This window comes from Stegodyphus dumicola, chromosome 3 (genome assembly GCF_044657685.1).
Source record: "Stegodyphus dumicola isolate Sdum_Otavi_A_Nest chromosome 3, ASM4465768v1".
In the NCBI taxonomy this organism is placed as follows: Eukaryota; Metazoa; Arthropoda; class Arachnida; order Araneae; family Eresidae; genus Stegodyphus; species Stegodyphus dumicola.
In genome coordinates, this window is record NC_140770.1 from 148885575 (window position 1) to 148905189 (window position 19615).

Below are 19615 nucleotides of genomic sequence, written 5' to 3' on the forward strand. Positions count from 1 at the left end.
ATATCAAAGACAGAGTACATCGAGATTAAATACTACATTTAGTAAGGAATTATAAGCCGAATAAAATAAAAACATCTGCCCTGAAGATAACGATAGTGCTGACAGATCAACTTCCAGTTCATTTGCCCCCCCCCTCCCCCCCCCCCGCACAGAGCAGCGTGAAATTGATAAACAGATTTCGGAACGGTTAGATAAACAAAGGATATGCCTTTATCAATTTTTTTGTAGCAATTCGTTTTTTGTTTGATGGACATCGAAGCATACTTTCGTTTTCTAGATCCTTTGGGAGCTCCAGCATCGGAAATTCTATTTGACATAATCGAAAGTTCAAGCTTACTTTTATAAAATTGCTCTTACAGTCTGCAAAAAATAATAAGCCGGATCCAATTCGGAGATTAAGGAACAACGCAATCATCAACATTAACTGAAATAGATAATTTTAGCTTATACCGTCCGTTATACATTAAACGCGCACACGAAAACGTATTCTGCGCTTGCGCAGACGCATATGCGCAGTCATAAATGTCTTGCGCGCACGCGTAAAACGCCCATGCGCATGCATCAACACGATGCATGCGCAGAAAGATTTTAGCTTTGAGGTCCGGATTATGGGTGCCCGAATTAATGACTTTTGACTGTATATAATCTCCATAGTGTTTGTAATGTAAATAGTATACTAAGACCTTATTAAATTTAATGTTTGATTTGTTTTATGTTTACTGAAATTATTGTTTCAGTATTGCATTGATTTTCCATAATTGTAAGTATGGCTTCCCGTCCACGGATTGTGCTGCCCAGGACATCCGTGGGAAGGGAAGAATGTTACGAATTTTGTACACAGACATATGACTTTAGTGTAATTATATGTGAAATTGTTATATTTTCTATAAAATATAACATGAAAATCTAGAGAGACAAAGCCTGCAGGAAAAGTATGGGTTAGAGTAGAGAGAATGGTAACCCTTGTATTATCGCCAAGTTGTTGTTTCATTTATGGTAGCCTGAGTAGTTGAATGTTATGGAAACCCTATTATGATGTAATCGGTTGCATTATTGCCGTAAATTCGTAAGTGCTTGTGGCGTGTGTGTTGGCTAGGAATTATATTGCTTGTTTTCTGGTTTAGGCGGTAAAATGTCTGAATGTGGTAAGGTTAATTTGAAGTTTCTGTATGATTTGGAATGAAAGGGGAACAGAGCATTGCTTTACTGGTGTGTAAATGAAGGTTTACTTAGTAGCCATTATTAGGTATCCTGTTTGTATGAAGGAAATGCGTATGGTCGAACGTCGCTATGAAAGATATTTTTTGCTCTTATTTTGTCAATTTATGTGGCGACGCCAATATACAGATTCTAGTCCAGATAATTTTAGGAAGTTTTTGGATGCTGTTAAGGAATTTTTTTTGACTGAAGATGTGTTAATTTGTAAATAAGATAAGTGGATATTTCCTTTGTGTAGTGCAAAGATGAAGTTCCTTTTTTATGTTATTTCATTGTTTGATTTAAAATGTAGTTTATTGAGATTATATATATTTTTTTGTTGGCTGCTCCTTTGATTTTTTTAGTGAATATAGTTCGATTGTACATGGACAAAGGGAGTGCACATTGCCTAGTTTGTGCAACTCTGATTCTTTTTTAAGTGAAAATAGGTCGATGTGTACATGGATAAAGTCAAGGAAGTGCACAATACCAAGTTTATGCAATTCTCTGATCTTTTTAAGTGAAAGTAGATTGATGTGTACATGTATACCGAGTTTGTGCAATTCTTTGTCTTGTTATTTTGGCTTTGTGTAGCCACTACACAAGCCAAAATAACAAGTCAAAGAATTGCATAAACTCGGTATCCATGTGCCGCCAAAAATTGCCAATTTTCGCTAAGTGCTACCCGTAAATATATTTTTACCAAACTAAGAATACAGGGGAAAGTCTATTTAACATTGAGTAAATGGATGTCTTGCTAGCAAGATATTGCTAAGCTAGCAGTGGTTTTAGCAAATACTTTTTGTCACCAAATTCTACGAGAAATCGCCAAATGTCACCAACCAAATTGTTAGATATGTGCATTTAATTACTTTGTAATTTTGACCTTTTTTTTTTAAGAGAGAGGGGGGTAATTTGGCTGTGGAAAACAATTCTCTTTTGTAATGTTTATATAAAAATTTAAGTGTGTGATAATTTTAATAGACACAATTTATGACATTTTTGGATTATAATGAATGCTGTTGTAGTTAATGTGATAAATTATGGTTAGATTTAAAATTTTGACTTTATTGTGCAAATTTAAGACATACATGTATTCATCATAATTTAATCTCTCTTTTTTTTTTTTTTTTTTTTTTTTTTTTTTTTTTTTTTTTCAGGTGAGAAAGTTCAACAAATGAGCCTTGTTCTTGCACATGTTAAAAAAATAACAATGGAAGTTGAGAAGATCAAATACATTTTGAGAGATAATGTCGTTGGAGACTTTTTGAATATTCATGTTGATTTTCACAGGTTAGTTTATGAAACACATTAGTAAGAGAATTTGTTATGGTAGAGTTTGGGTCCTTAAAATAATTTTAAAAAATCTGCTAAGAAGAGTCAAATGAAAACCTTTAATGTTTTTTATCTTATAATTTATGGAATAATTAACTAATATTTTGCACCAGTTTTCAATGTAATCTCCTCAATGTACACTACAAGTTTTCTATTGCTTTAGAAGCATATGCATATCATTAGAAAATTGGAAAAAGTTACCTTCCAGTGTCTCTGAGTGAAGTTAAATACAAAATAAAGTACTCTAGGATAATAGGATAACATGCTGAAACCATACATAGACATAAGTAAGGGAACATTTGCAGATAGCCTGTCTGCTTGATCAGCTGGGGTTGGAATGAATGGTTTTTCAAGCTTGTTGTAATTTATTGGTTTCCACAGGGTTGCTGAATTCAAAATCGATGTGACATTGTATTATAAACATTTGTATTCATTTTAACTATAGGAGATCGTTAATTTGCAAAGAAATTCTTAAATGAAATACATGCTAAAACTAAATTTATACATTAATTAAATAAGAGCTTTTTCAATCAACTTGTTTGCTTGGAGCATCTCTGTTGGAACATGGTCTAATTTCAATTTTTAGGAATTCGTTGATTTTTAAGACTTCTTTTATGATGAGGGTGAAGTGGCTAGCACGTCGCGCAGCTGCACTGCAGGTCCGAGTTTCGATCCCCGGGCTGGGCAAGGTTAACTCAGGCTTTCGTCCCTTAAGTGAGTTGATAAAATGAGTACTGAGTTTGCTTAGGGACTGAACACCGGGAGGGGTCTTGCAACAAGCTGACCACTTGCCCAGGGCATATGCTGATCCACAACGAAGCCCAAGGGTCAAGAAAGAAAAAGGACACTGCAAGCTGTCGTCCACTAGGGCTGTTGCGCCACTGAGTTTAGTTTATTACAGGGTTTGTACAGTCCTTAAAAGTCCTTAATTTTTTCAAAAATGATTTTTGGTCCTTAAAGTCCTTAATTTTGGCCAAAATGAATAAACGGTCCTTAATTTTGCTCATTTGACATTTCTTATCATTTGTAATGATTGCCATTAAGTATGAATTACGATTTCTCATGAATATGGAATTAAAATTACACGGCTCTTAACCAATCTGTTGGCGGATTTGCGTTGCAAACGATTAAAAAAAACAATTAGCTACCCGAACGAAAGTATCAGTGTCTGATTGGCTATTCACCCAATCTTTCGAAACAGGTGTTATCCATAAATTTAGGCAGACTGCGACGAAAGCGTGAAGCCGGAAGTTCTTTAAGAGGCGAAAGTGATGATGAAGGTGCTCGAGAAAAAAAAGGGGGGGAGATTCTGAAAATATTTGCCAAAATTAGAGCAATCCCAACCTGGAAGGCCACAACCCTTCCGACGCCAATAGGAACGAGATACCTGGAAAGTGCATTTTCAATAAACTGTGGCTTCATCAAGCTGACTACAAAGACTGCATATTGATGGATGGCAATCCTTAAATGTGGTCTTTGTCTGAAACAAATTGAAATTTCTAGAATGGGAGAGTCAGCACTGAAAATTCACATGAAAATTAAGTTTCGTTTTATCATTTCAGTTTGTTTTTACACGGTTTTGCTTAGCTTAATTTCTGTGTTTGTTTCAATTAAGCCATAAATTAATTTTTTATCACCTTCTACGGAGTTTATTCTCTTTTGCACATACTATATGTATGGGATATCGGGATTATGAGTTTATTTCTGCAGAGGGTCTGTTATCGATTTCGCGGGAAATCTGTTGGCTCCATTTCAATTTTAGGTCGCCAAGGGCAAATTCGGGAACGATAGCCAAGAAAAAGTGAAGTTCGGAAATACGTTTTGAAGCTTCAATAGACAATTAAGTATTTGGTTTAAACCTATGTTGTTGATAGTAATGCATAATTTTTGCTAATGGCGATACAATTATTAGTTGAAAATAACTAATTAAATTTTTTTTAATATTTTTAAAGCTGGAAACAACTAATTGAAACTAATTTTCCTGAGTTAACTAGATGCAAAATTAACTTTCATGAATTACTAAAGTTATTGGGTAGAAGTTTAACTGAAAATATACATTCCGTATTATATATATATATATATATATATATGTGCAGTACAAAGTCCGAGGTCTGGACTCGTCGGGACTTCGGCGATCCCAGATTTGAGATTTTTCCGGATATTAGATCATTTTAAATCTACTAAGATGGCACGTAGAAATTATAAAATTGAAAATATGAAATCGTGATTTATAAAATAATGAAGCATTTATGATTTAAAGGGTATCAAAATTTACAAAAGAAAAGACCTTAATATTTATATGTTTACTTTATTAAACATTTCTTTCAATGTGAGTTGTTTGATTTGTTTTCTCTGCTAATACTTTAGACTAATACTATAGACATATAATTTCTTGTTCAGTTATTAAGTTCCATTGTTCAAGTCCTGTAATTGCTGTGTCGAGAATTCCAAATAACTTGTCAATCAAAATTTTTTCTCGTTCAGTAACCTCTCTGTTACTTTGTTCACTATCGGTAGCTGTATTTTCTGGATTTAGAACCATACTACAGATTTCGCCCTCCGTTAATTGATTGATGATTGGGCATTGTCATCGCAATGAAAAACTTCTGTTTAACTTCGCTAAATTCTGCCGCCTGGTGCAGTCATGTGAGCTCTGTCGCTGGTTCTGGCTTTATGTGAATAACAAATCAGTTATTCTTAATTCAAATAGCACTAAATATAATCGTTTGTCCTATGAATATCATCAACAAAATCTATTTTTAGCATAAGGAAAGAAATTTCTGCTAAATCTCCCCTTGTCAACATTTTAGCGCATTAAACTTAAATCTGTAATCGGATAATACTCTGTTATTTGGCGTCGCTGCATGATTCATCACTCAAGTTGTCATCCGTTGATAAACATGCAGTGATGAAAGCAAAATACAATAAATAATGATTCGCGATTTCGGCATCAAGGATATAAAATATTAGTTGGTGTAAAATTAACAAATGTTTCGGTTTGAGATTATGCCAAGCAGATACGCAGCTATGGACTCAAGTTACTAATCACACAAATTTTTGCTAAAATAATTATTTCTTCAATAATGAGATATTTTATTTAGCGCCAAACTGAGATTAAGAATCAGGATTTCCGACATGTTTTTTTATGATGAGGAAAAAAATCTAATGCGCAATTGGTTGGTGGTGGCTTTGAGGTCCGGATTTTAGATCATTCCAGATATTAGATGTCCGGATCTCGGACTTCGTACTGTATATGTATATATATACCAGTATGGATTCACTCTTTTAAAATAATTCTACTTTAATTAAACTTAGGAGATAATATAATCAATTAATCAATATTGTTTAGGAAATAAATTATATATATATATATGTAATGTTTTCAGTTATTCCAACACATCGTGGGCGAATGGTGAGGCTATTCCATTACACGTTCTGGCAGATGGTTAACGAAGCTGGGGTGATTGAAACACGGAGTAAAATGATGACTCAGGACTTTTCACTTTTAACAGCAAGCATATCTTTATTTTAATTTATAGCAGATGACTTTTTCCAGATGAAGTTAATCAAATAACTTATTCAGTAATTGAACTATTAGATACGACTGACTTTAATACATCATAACGTTCTAACAAAGAAAGAGGAGCATAGCGGAAGCGTTAGCAGGACGAAGGCGAGAAGGCATCTGTCTAGGAGAACTTATGACGCAGCATTTATATGAAAGGTTATGTAATAGGCGTGAATGTTCTAGCAGGTACTGGGTTAGGGGACGATCCTGAATTGCAGAAAATTAATTAAAGGTTGCTGGTTCGCAAAGAGCAAAGCCATCGTATTTTTTTTATATTTTACATCTATATATAGTAAAAAATGTATATTTTCACTATTCAAGTATCCACTGTGACAAGTATTCTTATCTTGTCACATGCACGGGCCTCTGTGGAAAGGGGCTTCTCTGTAAATAAAGCAATTGAAATTGAAAATTTAAGTGACTCATCATACATTTTTCAACGCACAGTATTTGATTACATAAAATTTTCTGGAGGTGTTCTTAATATCGAAATTAATAAAGAAATGAGATCAGCAGCAGCTTCTGCAAGAAGTGGAGTTCAATATTTAGAAGTTCAGTATTTAGAAGAACGTTCAGTATTTAGAAGAACAAAAATCTTTAACTAAATCTGAAAATTCAAAGAGGAAAAGAAATATTATTGAGGAAGAAATTGATTATATGAAGCAGAAGAAAAAATTTCTTAAAAGGGACATTAAAGATATTAATGAAGAAGTAGACGCTTTAGCAGATGAAGCTGAGATCAGAAGGAACATTGATTTGTTTATCAAAGCAAATGAACTTAGAAGAATAGTTAAAGAAAAGGAAGATTTCAGATTTAAAAAAAGCACAAATGTTTTGTATCTTTTATTGTACAGTTTATTATTCTAGTATCTTTCAAAAAACCAAGGAAATAAATTGTATGTTTACAAATCAGTTATTTTAATCTGCAAAATATTCTTACATTGTGATTATAATAGTAGTTGACTGTGTTTAAATAAATATCAAATAAGTTAAATAATAATCATGTAAATCTCTAAAATAGTGACTGTTATTAGTGTAAAATACACTTATACATGTTTTTCAAGAAATTATGTTCCTAATTTAATGTTATCTACTTCATAACTTGTAGGGAGTTAGTTTAATTTTCAAAATTGTTTTATGGTAAGTATTAAATTGAATTTAAATAATAGTGCATAATACACACTTCTGTTAGTTTTTTAAAGTGAAATTACAAGCATGAAGTCGGTTGTATGGATAATTGCTTTATTCTATTCTTTTTTTTTTTTTTTTTTTTTTTTTTTTTTTTTTTTTTTTTTTTTTTTTATAGTCCTTAAAAGTCCTTAATTTTTATATAAGGAAATGGGTACGAACCCTGTATTATGAGGTTTGTTGATGATTTTGGCCTTGTTCTCATCACCAAAAAAAATTTTTTTTTTAATGGCTGGGTGCTTTATTTAATAGCCTTGCGACACTACAAGGGCCCAGGTGTGTTTGTGCTCCGGGGATACTCCGGAATTCCAGGGATTTTCAACTTTGATACCCGGAAATTCCGGGGATCGTCGTTCAAAAGGAAGTAGGAATAATAATGAATTATTTATTTTGATCTGGGTAATTTTGTTTGCTTTGAAAGCAGAAAATGCAAGGTCAGTGTGTGTGGGGAAAACTTTTCCTTTCTTTCTCCAAAGGCAGTAATAATGCGTGAAAAGGGGGAAAAAACTTCTTTTTTGTTCTTTCCTTATTGTGAGTTATGACTCATTCCCCCGGCTCGGACATTCTCTTCTGGATTCTTTTCGGCAAGTAGGCGCGGGAGGAAAAAAAGGGAGAGACTTCGTTCGACCTTCGATGTGCGATCACGTGACTCTGGGTTCAAAGGTCTTATCTCTCCTGGCGTGGCGCCAATAAGTAGAGAAGGGGGATTTTTCGCCGTATTAGATATTCGTCATTGATCGCTTCTCAACTTTTTTTTCTCCGCTGTGTAAAATTTTCATTTCATTTATTGATGCACATGTAAATTTTTCGTTTCGTTTATTGAAATATTTTTTTATTTATGTACGCAAGAGAATTTCACTATGAAATTTCTCGATATAAATAGTGATATTATACAATTAGAAGAAGGTGTCCGGAATGCATTTAGGTGGAATTGGATTGAACGGAGAGATGGTAATGGGGATATCATCGGCACATGGTGCAAGAAAATAAATGTTGCTGGACAAGCATATTGTGTTTTTTGTAACTCACTGCTGACGTATGGTGGGGAAGGATTCAAGGCTTTCACAAATCATTCTAAAACTGTGACGCACATAAAATATTCAAAGTGCATTTAGACATTCAATGACTTTAAGTAATTATCCTAATTCAAAAAATACTGATGACTTACTGGAGACTGATGCTCGGCCATTGGATATAGTGACAAGAAAAGCACGCCAAGAGGTATTAATAACTTCGTTTATCGCCGAGAATTCTCTTTCTTTCAATGTAGCTCCCAATTTAATTGAACTCTGCAAACAGTTGAGCCGCGATCAGACGGCACTAAACTCGTTGGAAATGTCCAGGACTACTGCATGTTATGAGATGAAATATGGGCTCGCAAAAACTATTAAGGAAAATATCATTAAAACTTTAAAGGAGACTGCATTTTCTCTAAATTTGGATGAAAGTACTAGCAATGCTCAAGAAAGTATACTGGCAATATTGGTGCAGTTTTATGACAACAATCAAAATGAAGTTGTAGTTCATCATTTTGCATCTCTAAAGATGGAATCATGCAATTTAGAAGCTGTTTTTAAAGCAGTTGTTAATACTATTGAAGAAAAAAATATTCCATGGGCGAACTTAATTAGTGTATTAATGGACTCATATAACACCATGCGTGGAAAAAAAATGGTGTTGAAACCAGACTACGATCAAACAAAGCACCCCACTTATTAGATATTGATGGTGACACATGTCACACAGCTAATAACTGTGCAAAAAAATTTGCTTCATGTTTTGATAGATACTTAGAAGATTTGTTTGATGACATCTATTTTGATATGAAAAGCTGCAGTAAAAGAGAAATTTTTTTCAAAATCTGTGAATCCTTTGCCATTAAAAAACTTAAGCCCTTGAAGAGACCAGACCATAGGTGGGTGTACATTTTATGTGTTTTAGAAAAAATCAAAGATCTGTGGGATGCTCTTATTGCATTTTATTTTCACTACTTGGATAAAACTGATAAAGGGGATTATTTTTCTTATGTTGAAACTGTATACAATAAAAGAAATATTTCTGCAGCTCAGAAAAAAATTGTTGAAGGGGTGTATTCTTGCTTGCATTCCCAACAACTCACAAAGGATGCTTTAGCTCGGAAAAAAAGAATACTAAATGGGTTATTTGTTATGCAAAACAAAACTTTATTGCATATGGCATTATATTCAGCAGTATTACCAGAGTTCAACACATATATTAAATTATTTGAAACAAAAAAAAAAAAAAAAAAAAAGCAATGCTTCATTTAATACATTCCAGTATTTATAAATTGATGGGAAAATTTTTTTCTTTTTTTATGAAGCCAGAAAATATAGAGTGCACATCTTATAATGATTTATTAAAGGTTGATGTCACAAATCCAGAATTCCATCTACCTAGCAAAGTAATATTTACTGGTGAAGAAGCTTCCACTCTCCTGAAGAAATTATCAAAAAATCATCCAAAAGCAAAAGAATTCCAAATTTCTCTGATGAAAGCTTATAGTAATACAGCACAGCATATGAAACAGAAATTACCCCTTAAAAATTCATATCTAATTAGTTTTACAGCATTAGATCCATAGCTAAGAGGTAAAACCAGTACAATATTAGCTTTTGAAAAATTATCATCTTTTATGTCCCATATTTTTAGTGATAATGAAAAGTCAAAAGTAGAAGCTGAAATAAAGTTATACCAGAGTGATACTGATATCACCGAAGAAATGCTCTACACTTCTGATGAAAGTGGAAATCAAGTCAAGTGTACAATTGATAAATATTGGTCTAAAGTTTTTAATTTAAAAGATGATTTCACAAATGATTATAAGTATCCTAAATTGGCAAAATGGGTCAAAGCCTGCCTTTGCTGCTTCCATGGCTCATTAGTGGAAGTGCATTCAACTTAATGGATACACTTGTCACTGACTATAGAACCTCTCTTAAGATTGATTCCCTAGATGCAGTGCAGACTTTTAAATATGATTTAATGGCTTCTAAAGAAACCTCATGTGAAAAATATGGCTAAAAAAATCCAATGACTGATCCAATTCACAAAGATCTCTTACTGAATATGAACAGAAGTTGGAAAACATATCAAGAGGACTTAAAAACATGTATTTCAGATGAGTCACCTATAAAAGTCTCTGAAAAACCTTCTACATTAGCAGAAAAGCAAACTGCTTCTACCTCTGCATGTGCAGTTCTCGAGGAAATTTCTTCAACTGTAAATGAGGAAAATAAAAGTCAACCTTCCTGCAATTATGAAGTTCACCACAAAAGAAAGACAAGCCCACAAACATCAAAAAATAAAAAAAAGCAGCAGAAATTAGATAATTTTTTTAAAAGAATTAATTCAGGTAATTTAAAATATTTACATAAAATGTAATAGTTTAAAAGATATGTTTGAAATATATATGTTTGAAAATTTATGGTTATTAATTTTGCAAAAAAAGTAATTCATTGAACTTTTATAATTAGGTCATTCAATACTTCATAATTGTAATTTTTCATTTCTCTCGCCCCCCCTTCTCGAAACTCCAAAATGTCGGTAGAAAGTCCGTAAAAGTTTCAGGGGCTTTTTTGGGGTCCCACAAACACCCCTGAGGGCCAGAAATGGTGGTTATTTTATATTGGAAACACCTAATAGGTGGCCACTGTTGCCTTCTTTGAAGGGACAGACAGTAACAATCATGCCTTTTCTGGGATTTGAACCCGAGCTCATCGCTATGGCAGTCAGGGTTCTCACCAAAAAATATTGCAACAGAAACATTAGCTTCAATGCTCCATACATCTGAACATTGATTTTGAGTACAGCAGCCTACAAAATACAATAAATGTGAACAAACCATCTATTCTAGTTCAAGCTGACTAAACAGCCGGATTGCCTGCAAAAGTTTTCTACTTCTATTTGTGTTTAAATTTGGTTTCAGTGTGCCACTTTAGAATATTTAATTGCATTTTTAACTTCATTTTAACTGTATGTGCCAGTAAACTTTGGATTAGGTCTCTGAATGGTTCATACACTTAAAAATTATTATAAAGTGAATATAATGGGATGTGGAAGGTTTTCATACAGAGGATGTTCACATATTTTCAGAATTTTTAGTGTTTATACATTTTAGGGCTGTTTAGTTAATGCTAAAATGTAAAGAATTGTTTTTTTAAATAACCATCTGATAACCTTTTACCTGGACTGTAAGACAAGGGCTTTTTATAAAATTTCTAGGGGTACGGATTTCCATTCCCCCTTCCACTACTTTCCAGAGCTCATCAGTCGTGGTAGGTTTGTTCTTAGAAAGAGTCTTTTTCATGATACCAAAGGCACAGTTAGTCCCTATGTGAAATATGAGAGAACTTTACAGGAACATGTTGAAAATTTATATATGCAATACCTGTATCAGTCTTCATTTTTTCAAAGTGGGCAGTGATATCTTCTGTAATAGTCTTGACAAAGACTTGTTGCTTTGTCTTGACAAAGTTTCACTCTCAGAAAGGCATCAGAATTAAAAAAATGGAATTTGTAAATATTGGACATAAAACTTTCTCTTGATAGATAGTACGCCGAATAGATTTAAACATTTTTTCTCACTCTTCTTATTTTTTATTTCTGATTATAAGAAAGTCCTGAGACAATTGCAAACTCCTTACTGAAACTTTCCTTGAAATGATGAAACCAGGTTTGTAAAATTTTTCGCTTTGTTTTCAATAATATATTTTTTTTTTTTTTTTTTTTTTTTTTTTTTTTTTTTTTTTTTTGCAAGTTCATGCTTTATTAATACTCACTGTGTATTTCCATTTATCTCCTGCTAAATAGTTTCCATACAGGGTTTTATGAGCTGTTAATCCATAGCCAAATACGTAAAAAAAAACTGGTGAACATTATGTATTTCAGGTTTTTAAGTTAAAATCTTGGTTTATTATTTTATTTATTTTTGTTACAGATATATTTAAAGACCTTGCAATTGATTTCTGTGGTTACCAGTGATTTAACTTAAACAGTACATACATTTTTCAAGTGGTCCAGTAGAACATGTAAGCTTTCCATGTAGAAGTACTGATTGACATTCTGTTCTTTCTGATTAATAATTTTGCTTATTTTGCACTTAAGAAATTTTACTATCTTACATTTTACAATGTTTTTGAATTATTGAATAGGAATATTTCTCTTCAGAAAGCACAAAAACATATCCACAGCTTGTTTACGTGTGACATTTTGAATGAAGAATAAATTTAAAACTAGTAGGCAAAATTTATCATTTTACATAATAAGCTATTGCCAGAAATATTTATTCCAATTTTTTGCTTTAAAAAAATGATCAAAGTTGTTCTAAATATGTGTAAACACCTTCTGTAATTTATATGCTGGTTTTTGTTACAAAAGGAATCAAGCTATAAGTTGAGGATTGGTTTGTGGCAAAAACTGCCAGAAACTACCTGTCATCAGAAGTCCATGTTATTTGCAGGACATACAGGGTTCTTGAACAGATCTACATGTAGTAACTTTCTCCCTTAAATGGATAATAATATAGATTCCTTTTTGGAATCCCTTATTTTACCTGTCTAATTATACCCGCACTAATATACATGGTAGCAATGCTCTTTAGAAGCACTGTGCAAAATTTTTAGAATCTGTGTGCAAAATATTGAAAAAAAATATGCAAAATAGAAACAACAGATCACATGAATAGATGAAAGTTGTTGTGTTACTTACAAAGTTAGAAGTAGAGTTAAACTTTGATAGATTGAAACTGAAAGAACTGTAACAAAATTCTTCAGCTATTATAACACCTAAATATGGATTGAAAAAATCAAATATAAATACATATGAAAAAAAATTTTTAAATCAAAAACTATTAAAAAGCTTTTTGACAATGGAATTTCAGAAAAACGTTTTATAGAAATAAATGCAGAATTTGGGCAATAATAAAGGAAGTGATTTCCCCTAACTTGTTTGCCTTATCATACGATTTTATGCTTTCAGTTAAAAAAAAAGATTAATTGCAGTTTGGAGAATGAGTTTCGTTCCTCAATCAAAATGACCTTCAAAGCGTTTAAGTATCTAGGATGAAAACTTCATCATGCAACAGTTCTTCTAAGGATGTTTCATAATTCTCCGAGGGATTCAAATCAGAATTAGATTTGGCTGCTTGTTTATTCATTAAATTCCTTTGTTTTCAAGAAATTTATCATTTAGATTTGCTCAATCTGATTAGAACACATAATCATTCAAGGCAAGTATGTAATTATCCCACATGCAGCTCTGAGCAAGATTCTATCTTAGTATTACATGGCAAACATTTCCTTTGTCAAACACACACAGAAAAGTACTTCAAGTGCTTAATATTTTTTCTCATATCTTGACATCCTGAAATGTTCCCTAAAGGTCATATGAGTGTTATATGAGTCATATGCTGTGAGGTTAGTAAAGCAAAAAACTTTTACTTTCTGGCAATAAATTTGCTTTTCATAAAGCCTTCTGCTTTGCCACATATGGCAAATACAAAGTTGCTGTGAGGGGCAGTTACATATTGAAGCTGTTGTTTTACTCCTGTGATCTTGTTCTGGCTATTAGCAACAGTTTGAGTCTAAACTGTATCTGAAGAACAGCCTCAAAGATTCTTTCATATAATACTTAAGTACCATTAAAAAAAAAATAACCTCAATAAACATGTAAATTAAATGCTCAAGCTAGTGGTAAAACATACTTCATGTAAAGTTCTTATCATGCTTTAGATAATGTCATATCATTATTCAGAAATAGAAGTAGGATTTTATAATCATAACAAGTTACGAGTTTTATTCAAATTATTAAAAAAAATCAGATAAATTAGTTATTTTTATGTATTTCAGAATAATTTTAATATTGAGTATTTGAATGCATAATTTTATAGATGGTGTTGTGAAATGAAATGAAGTAATAACTGGCACGAGGCGCTGCTGTTCGTGACATCAGCCTGTGTGCTGAATGTTTCGAATGTTTTGCTTGTAGACAGAATGAAAGCTGATCTCGGAAGCGCAAGACTGGTTTGATGAAAATAAAGAATGTCTTATTACGAATTTTTTGTCTGTATTCATAATGCACCCAGCCTCGGGTAGAGGTAGCCCACAATTGAATGAACCGTTTTGAATATATTTTGATTTATATATTTTCTGTGTCCTTTGTAACATAGTGGTACCCTCAGTGGGACCGGGTGCTATGGATTAGTATTTTCGGATTGAAATTTTGATTTTGAACTTCGATTTTGAATATACTTTGAAGATGGATTTGATCGCTTTAAAGGCACAAAGGAAAGGACTTAGAATTGTGTTTACCCAAACCTCAAGGAAAACTGAAAGTGCATTAACTAAAGCAGTAAGAGATTTAAAAATACTTTCTATTTTAAAGTGTCAACTTTGTGATAAATTCCAGAGACTTGACGTGTGTCAGAGTGCTATCTCGAAGCAGATTTTGCAGACTGAAGATGGAGAAACTTTCAAGAAGCAGAGGATCACCGAGCTAAGTTTCTAGAACGGTGTGTTGAAATAGATGCGAAAATACAAGCCTCCTCTCTTCCAAGTAACTCAGAATCAAGGAAATTTAAATTGCCTAAAATTGAGCTTAAAACGTTCAGTGGTGAAGCTAAAGATTACCTGACTTTTTGAAGTCAGTTCCAGAAAATCCACGAGAAATTATCGCTGATGAAGATAAAATGCAGTATTTGTTGCAGGCCATGGAACCAAATCGAAGGCGTAACGCCTAGTTCTTAGCTTTCCGACAACGGCAGCTAATTATCCCAAAGCCATCGAACAACTAAGAGAGCGCTTTGGACGCGAAGATTTACTTGTGAAAATCTATGTGAGAGACTTGTTAAGTTTAGTGATGAAAAACGCTATAACTGGAAGAGCAAAAACTGATCTACCCTCCCTTTATGATTAACTAGAAGGAAAATTGCAAGCTTTGGAAAGTTTGAGGAGAACCCAAGAAAAATATGATGATTTTTTTTACCCCCTTAGTGGAAAGTTGCTTAGAAGAAGTACCGATGGTGTGAGAGAGAAGACGAAATCACGACTCCATTGAAACTAAAGGGGCTCGATCCTTGCAACATTTAATGAATTTCTTAAAACAGGAAGCTAAGGGCGAAGAGATGGTTCTACTCGCAAGAACTGGTTTCGCCTCCCAAAAGAATCATTGGAAGAAAGATTTTAACCATGAACAGGTAAAGCAAAATGAATCAGTAACAGCGTCAGCTCTAGTAAGTCTTGAGAATTCAGGTAAGAGTATTCCGAACTGTAATTTTTGTGAAACATAAACATTCTAGTGAAAAATGTTACTCCGCAAAAAAAAATGACTTTAGCTGAAAAAAAAACAATTGTTATTGAAAAAAGGTGCTTGTTTCTCTTCTCTGAAAAAGAGCAAGTCATATTAGTAAATTTTGTCCTTTAAAAGGTAAGTTAAGTTCTATTTGCATGGATATTTGGATTTGTATATAATTGTAAAGATGGTTCTGAAAAGAATAGAAACATTGAACTTTCACAGTATGAAATTGAAAATTCTGAGAAAATTTTAATTCGTTTGGTTCAAAATTATTATCTGACTGATATGAAATCTTATAATTTTATTGAAACGCTCATTAATGATGATGGTATTCTGAGAGTTAAAATGAGAATACTAAATAGAGATGACCATGAATCTTTTCTGTATCCAATACTGTTACCAGAAAAATGTGATTTCACTAAGTTATTAATCAGAAGTGTACATAATAAGAACTGTCATGCTGGTCTTCAGATTATGCAATATATATTACGAGAAAGATTTTGGATAGTCAGAGCTAGAAACCATTAAAAATGTCCTCTTTAACTGTATCATTTGTAAAAGATTCAAAACTAAGGCTATGTCAAACAAACAGATATCTTTGCCACCAGACCGAGTTACGGATTGTACGCCATTTGCAATCATAGGGATTGATTTGGCTGTACCTCTGTTTTAAAAAAATGGAGGAAAGGTGTGGATTGTGCTGTTCACGTGCGCTGTATACTGTGCCATTCACTTTGAACTTCTAAATTCTTTTTCTACTGATGCTTTTTCTGGTGCTTTGACGATTTGTTGCTAGGCGCGAACGCCCTAGAATAATCTATAGTGATAACGGGACAAATTTTTGGGGTGCATCTAATGATTTATCAAAACTAAACTAAATTGGGCTAAAGTGTTAAAGGAAACGAGAACTGAAAAAATACTCTGGAAATTTATTCCACCTACTGCAGCTTGGTGGGAGAGGTTGGTTAGTACAGTAAAAGAATTGCTGAAACGTACTTTAGATAAATCAGTGTTATCATATGAAGAACTTTATACTATTATTTGTGATTGTGAAACTATAATTAATTGTAGACCCTTAACGTATGTTTCTGAAGATCTGCAGGAATTTGTCCGTCTGACACCCGCCATGTTTCTTATCGAGAAGAGAAATTCCAATGTTAAAGATCTTGATAAATTAAATTCATCAAGTCTTAATAAGAGATTAAAGTATAGAACTAAATTGTTAAATGATCTGCGACAACGCTTTAGAAAAGAATACCTTAGTCAACTGGTTTAAAAGTATAATGAAAAACGATCTCGGGAACCTGTAGTTGGAGAAATAGTACTGATGGGGGATGATAACAAAAAAATGTTTATTTTGGCCCTTAGCCTGAATTACAGAATTGATCCCTGGACGTGATTGAAAGATTCGCACGGTTAAACTTAAGACTCAGCATGGAACAGTTATACGACCAATACAACGCATCTTTCCTCTGGAGATGCAGGAGAAACGTAATTCCTGATAAGAAACTGGGTGTAGAGGAATCTAATTCTAGTGCTGGATGTACATTAAAAAGGGGAAGTGCACCTGATAAAATGGTAATGCAACAATATTCCTCCTCTGGACAACTTGTAAAAGCTCCGAAAAGACTTGGATCTTTTAAATAATGTTTATTATGAGCTTGAGATTCAACCTGAGTCTCAAAGGGGAAGGATGTTGTGAAATGAACTGAAGTAATAACACGTTGAGCGCCACACGTATTTCTTAGGCAATCCCGTTCAGGCCACGCGCGCCGTTTAAAAGCACTGGTATTGTAGGGTCAGGAGTAATGGCCAGAAAAAGACTAAGAGAGTTGTCACATTTTGTAATAGCAGTAATGGAGAACCGTTTTTATGTCTACCGTGTTTCAATGAAATCCATTAGTCCTGTAATGAATCAAAATTAAGAAAATTTTAAATAAATTTTCTGTGATTCCATAAAACAGTGTAAATTTTATAATTATATATCATGATACACGCTGTCAGCCAGTGGCGGTCGACGCGGCCTAAACGGAAAGTCTAGTGTCGGCCACAGATGGCCGACGCGGCCTAAACGGAAAGTCTAGTGTCAGCCACAGATGGCTGACGTGACACTCAACGTGATAACTGGCGCGAGGTGCTGCTGTTCGTGACGTCAGCCTACGTGCTGAATGTTTTGCTTGTAGACAGAACAAAAGCTGATCTCGGAAGCATAAGACTGGTTTGATGAAAATAAAGAATGGCTTATTAAGAATTTTTTGTCTGTATTCATAATGCACACAGCCTCGGGTAGAGGCAGCCCGCAATTGAACGAACTGTTTTGAATATATTTGATTTATATATTTTCTGTGTTCATCGTAATAGATGGTGTTTATGATTTTGAAGTTCAGTTAATTTGAATTTTCAATTATTCAAGGAGGTTTGCCTTTTTTTTTTTTTTTTTCTCCCATTTCTAGCTTGTTGAATTTTATTCTGTCTTTATGTTTTCAAGGTTTTTTTAAATTTTACTATTACTCTTTTTATAGAGATGTTACACACTTCTTCCAGTTAGCTGTAGAAATTACAAAAGATGTAGAAGATGACATAGATTCTATTAAAAAATGCCCTACTTATACGTCTGAAGCTCTGAGGATTGTATGTATATGTTTCACATTCTTCAAAAGTGATTGTTGTTTGTGCATTTTTTTAAACATAGTTTGTTTCAGTAACTTTATCAGACAAAATACCATAATACTGCATATTGCTTTTTACAATATACACTGAGGTGCACTGTGAGATAACATTTAATTCTCTGAATGTTAAAATGTTTAAAGTCATTGTGTGTTATTTCCATAGGATTTACTTAGTTTTTTAAAGCTATTCCTTTTGTTGTTTGGTTTGTTAATGTTCATATCACTGAATGATATCCAGATCATGCAGTTCATGGTTGTTCATATCACTGAATAATATCCAGATCCTGAAAGAAAATAATGTATAGAAAATAGCACCAAATTTTATAACTCAATAAAAATATTCAGTAGGTTAATCCAAAGGTGCTGCTGTTGATTAATATGCCTGTTTTAAAAATCAAGAAGAAAAAAAATTACCAAACTTGAATAGACAGTAACTTTAAAAAGTGCTGTTCATGAATGTATTAGATGTATGTCTCTGTTCTTCATAAAGCAGTTTTCTTTTTCAATTTTAAACGGTTGTATTACTTTACATATAACAAGGGATGTAACAAAATCAATGAGAAATTAGTTTAAGATAGCTTTTAAAATAGTTCTTGAAATTAATGTAAATCATTAACTAAATTTGAAAGATTTGATGATTTCAAAGAAATCATTAAAGCATGCATTAAGAAAAACACACACATAGCAATTATATGTGACAAAATATTTATTTGTAGAACTTAAGTTTATATCTTTTAACTTTCTGACACACATAAGACGTTGGATGCCATAAGAACCCTTTTTGGTCATGTTAATACTCCAGTACCCTACATATTGAAGGATTTTATCTTTTGTGTGAGAATACTCTCTTCTGAATCAGTTAGATAAACAGTAAAAGTTGCTATTTTCAAGAAATGGAATGTTTGAGTACCTTCTATTACCATTAAATGTTTATTGATTCTTTATATGAGCAACAATATCCAATCAGTCATTATCTCATAATAACGTGTATTCATTCAAAAATTTCAGTACAAAAAATTTTAATTATATTATGATAACAGTATGATGATTTACAACTGCATAATAAAGTGTCACAAACCGGGCTTATATTCCACTTCAATTTCACTTTGCAATTCTTAAGATTGGAGCATGATTTTTAAACTTTTTTTTATTAATTTTGGAGGCAAAATATATGGGAAGATGAAATTTAATGTTTTTATAATAATAATTACTGAAATATTTTTTGTATTTGAACTTTTAATTTTTTATTCATTTGGACTTTTGTTTTCTAATCTTGTCATAGTTAGCTGAATATGAATACACTACTAAATAACTTACTTTTGGCTAGTTGTATTATTATTTTCTCCTG

The 19615-nt window shown here is 32.8% G+C and overlaps 1 protein-coding gene and 1 pseudogene across 1 annotated transcript in view; both read left to right on the forward strand.

The window, feature by feature from the left end:
* The window catches only part of LOC118197104 (uncharacterized), a 41157-nt gene that overhangs the window by 19140 nt on the left and 2402 nt on the right, over positions 1-19615 (forward strand). The window contains exons 4-5 of the mRNA XM_035368582.2: positions 2358-2490; positions 18121-18229. Of these exons, the coding sequence (XP_035224473.1) occupies positions 2358-2490; positions 18121-18229 (242 nt within the window). The remainder of the gene's footprint in view (positions 1-2357; positions 2491-18120; positions 18230-19615) is intronic.
* LOC146998126 (uncharacterized) lies at positions 9828-10856 on the forward strand (annotated as a pseudogene).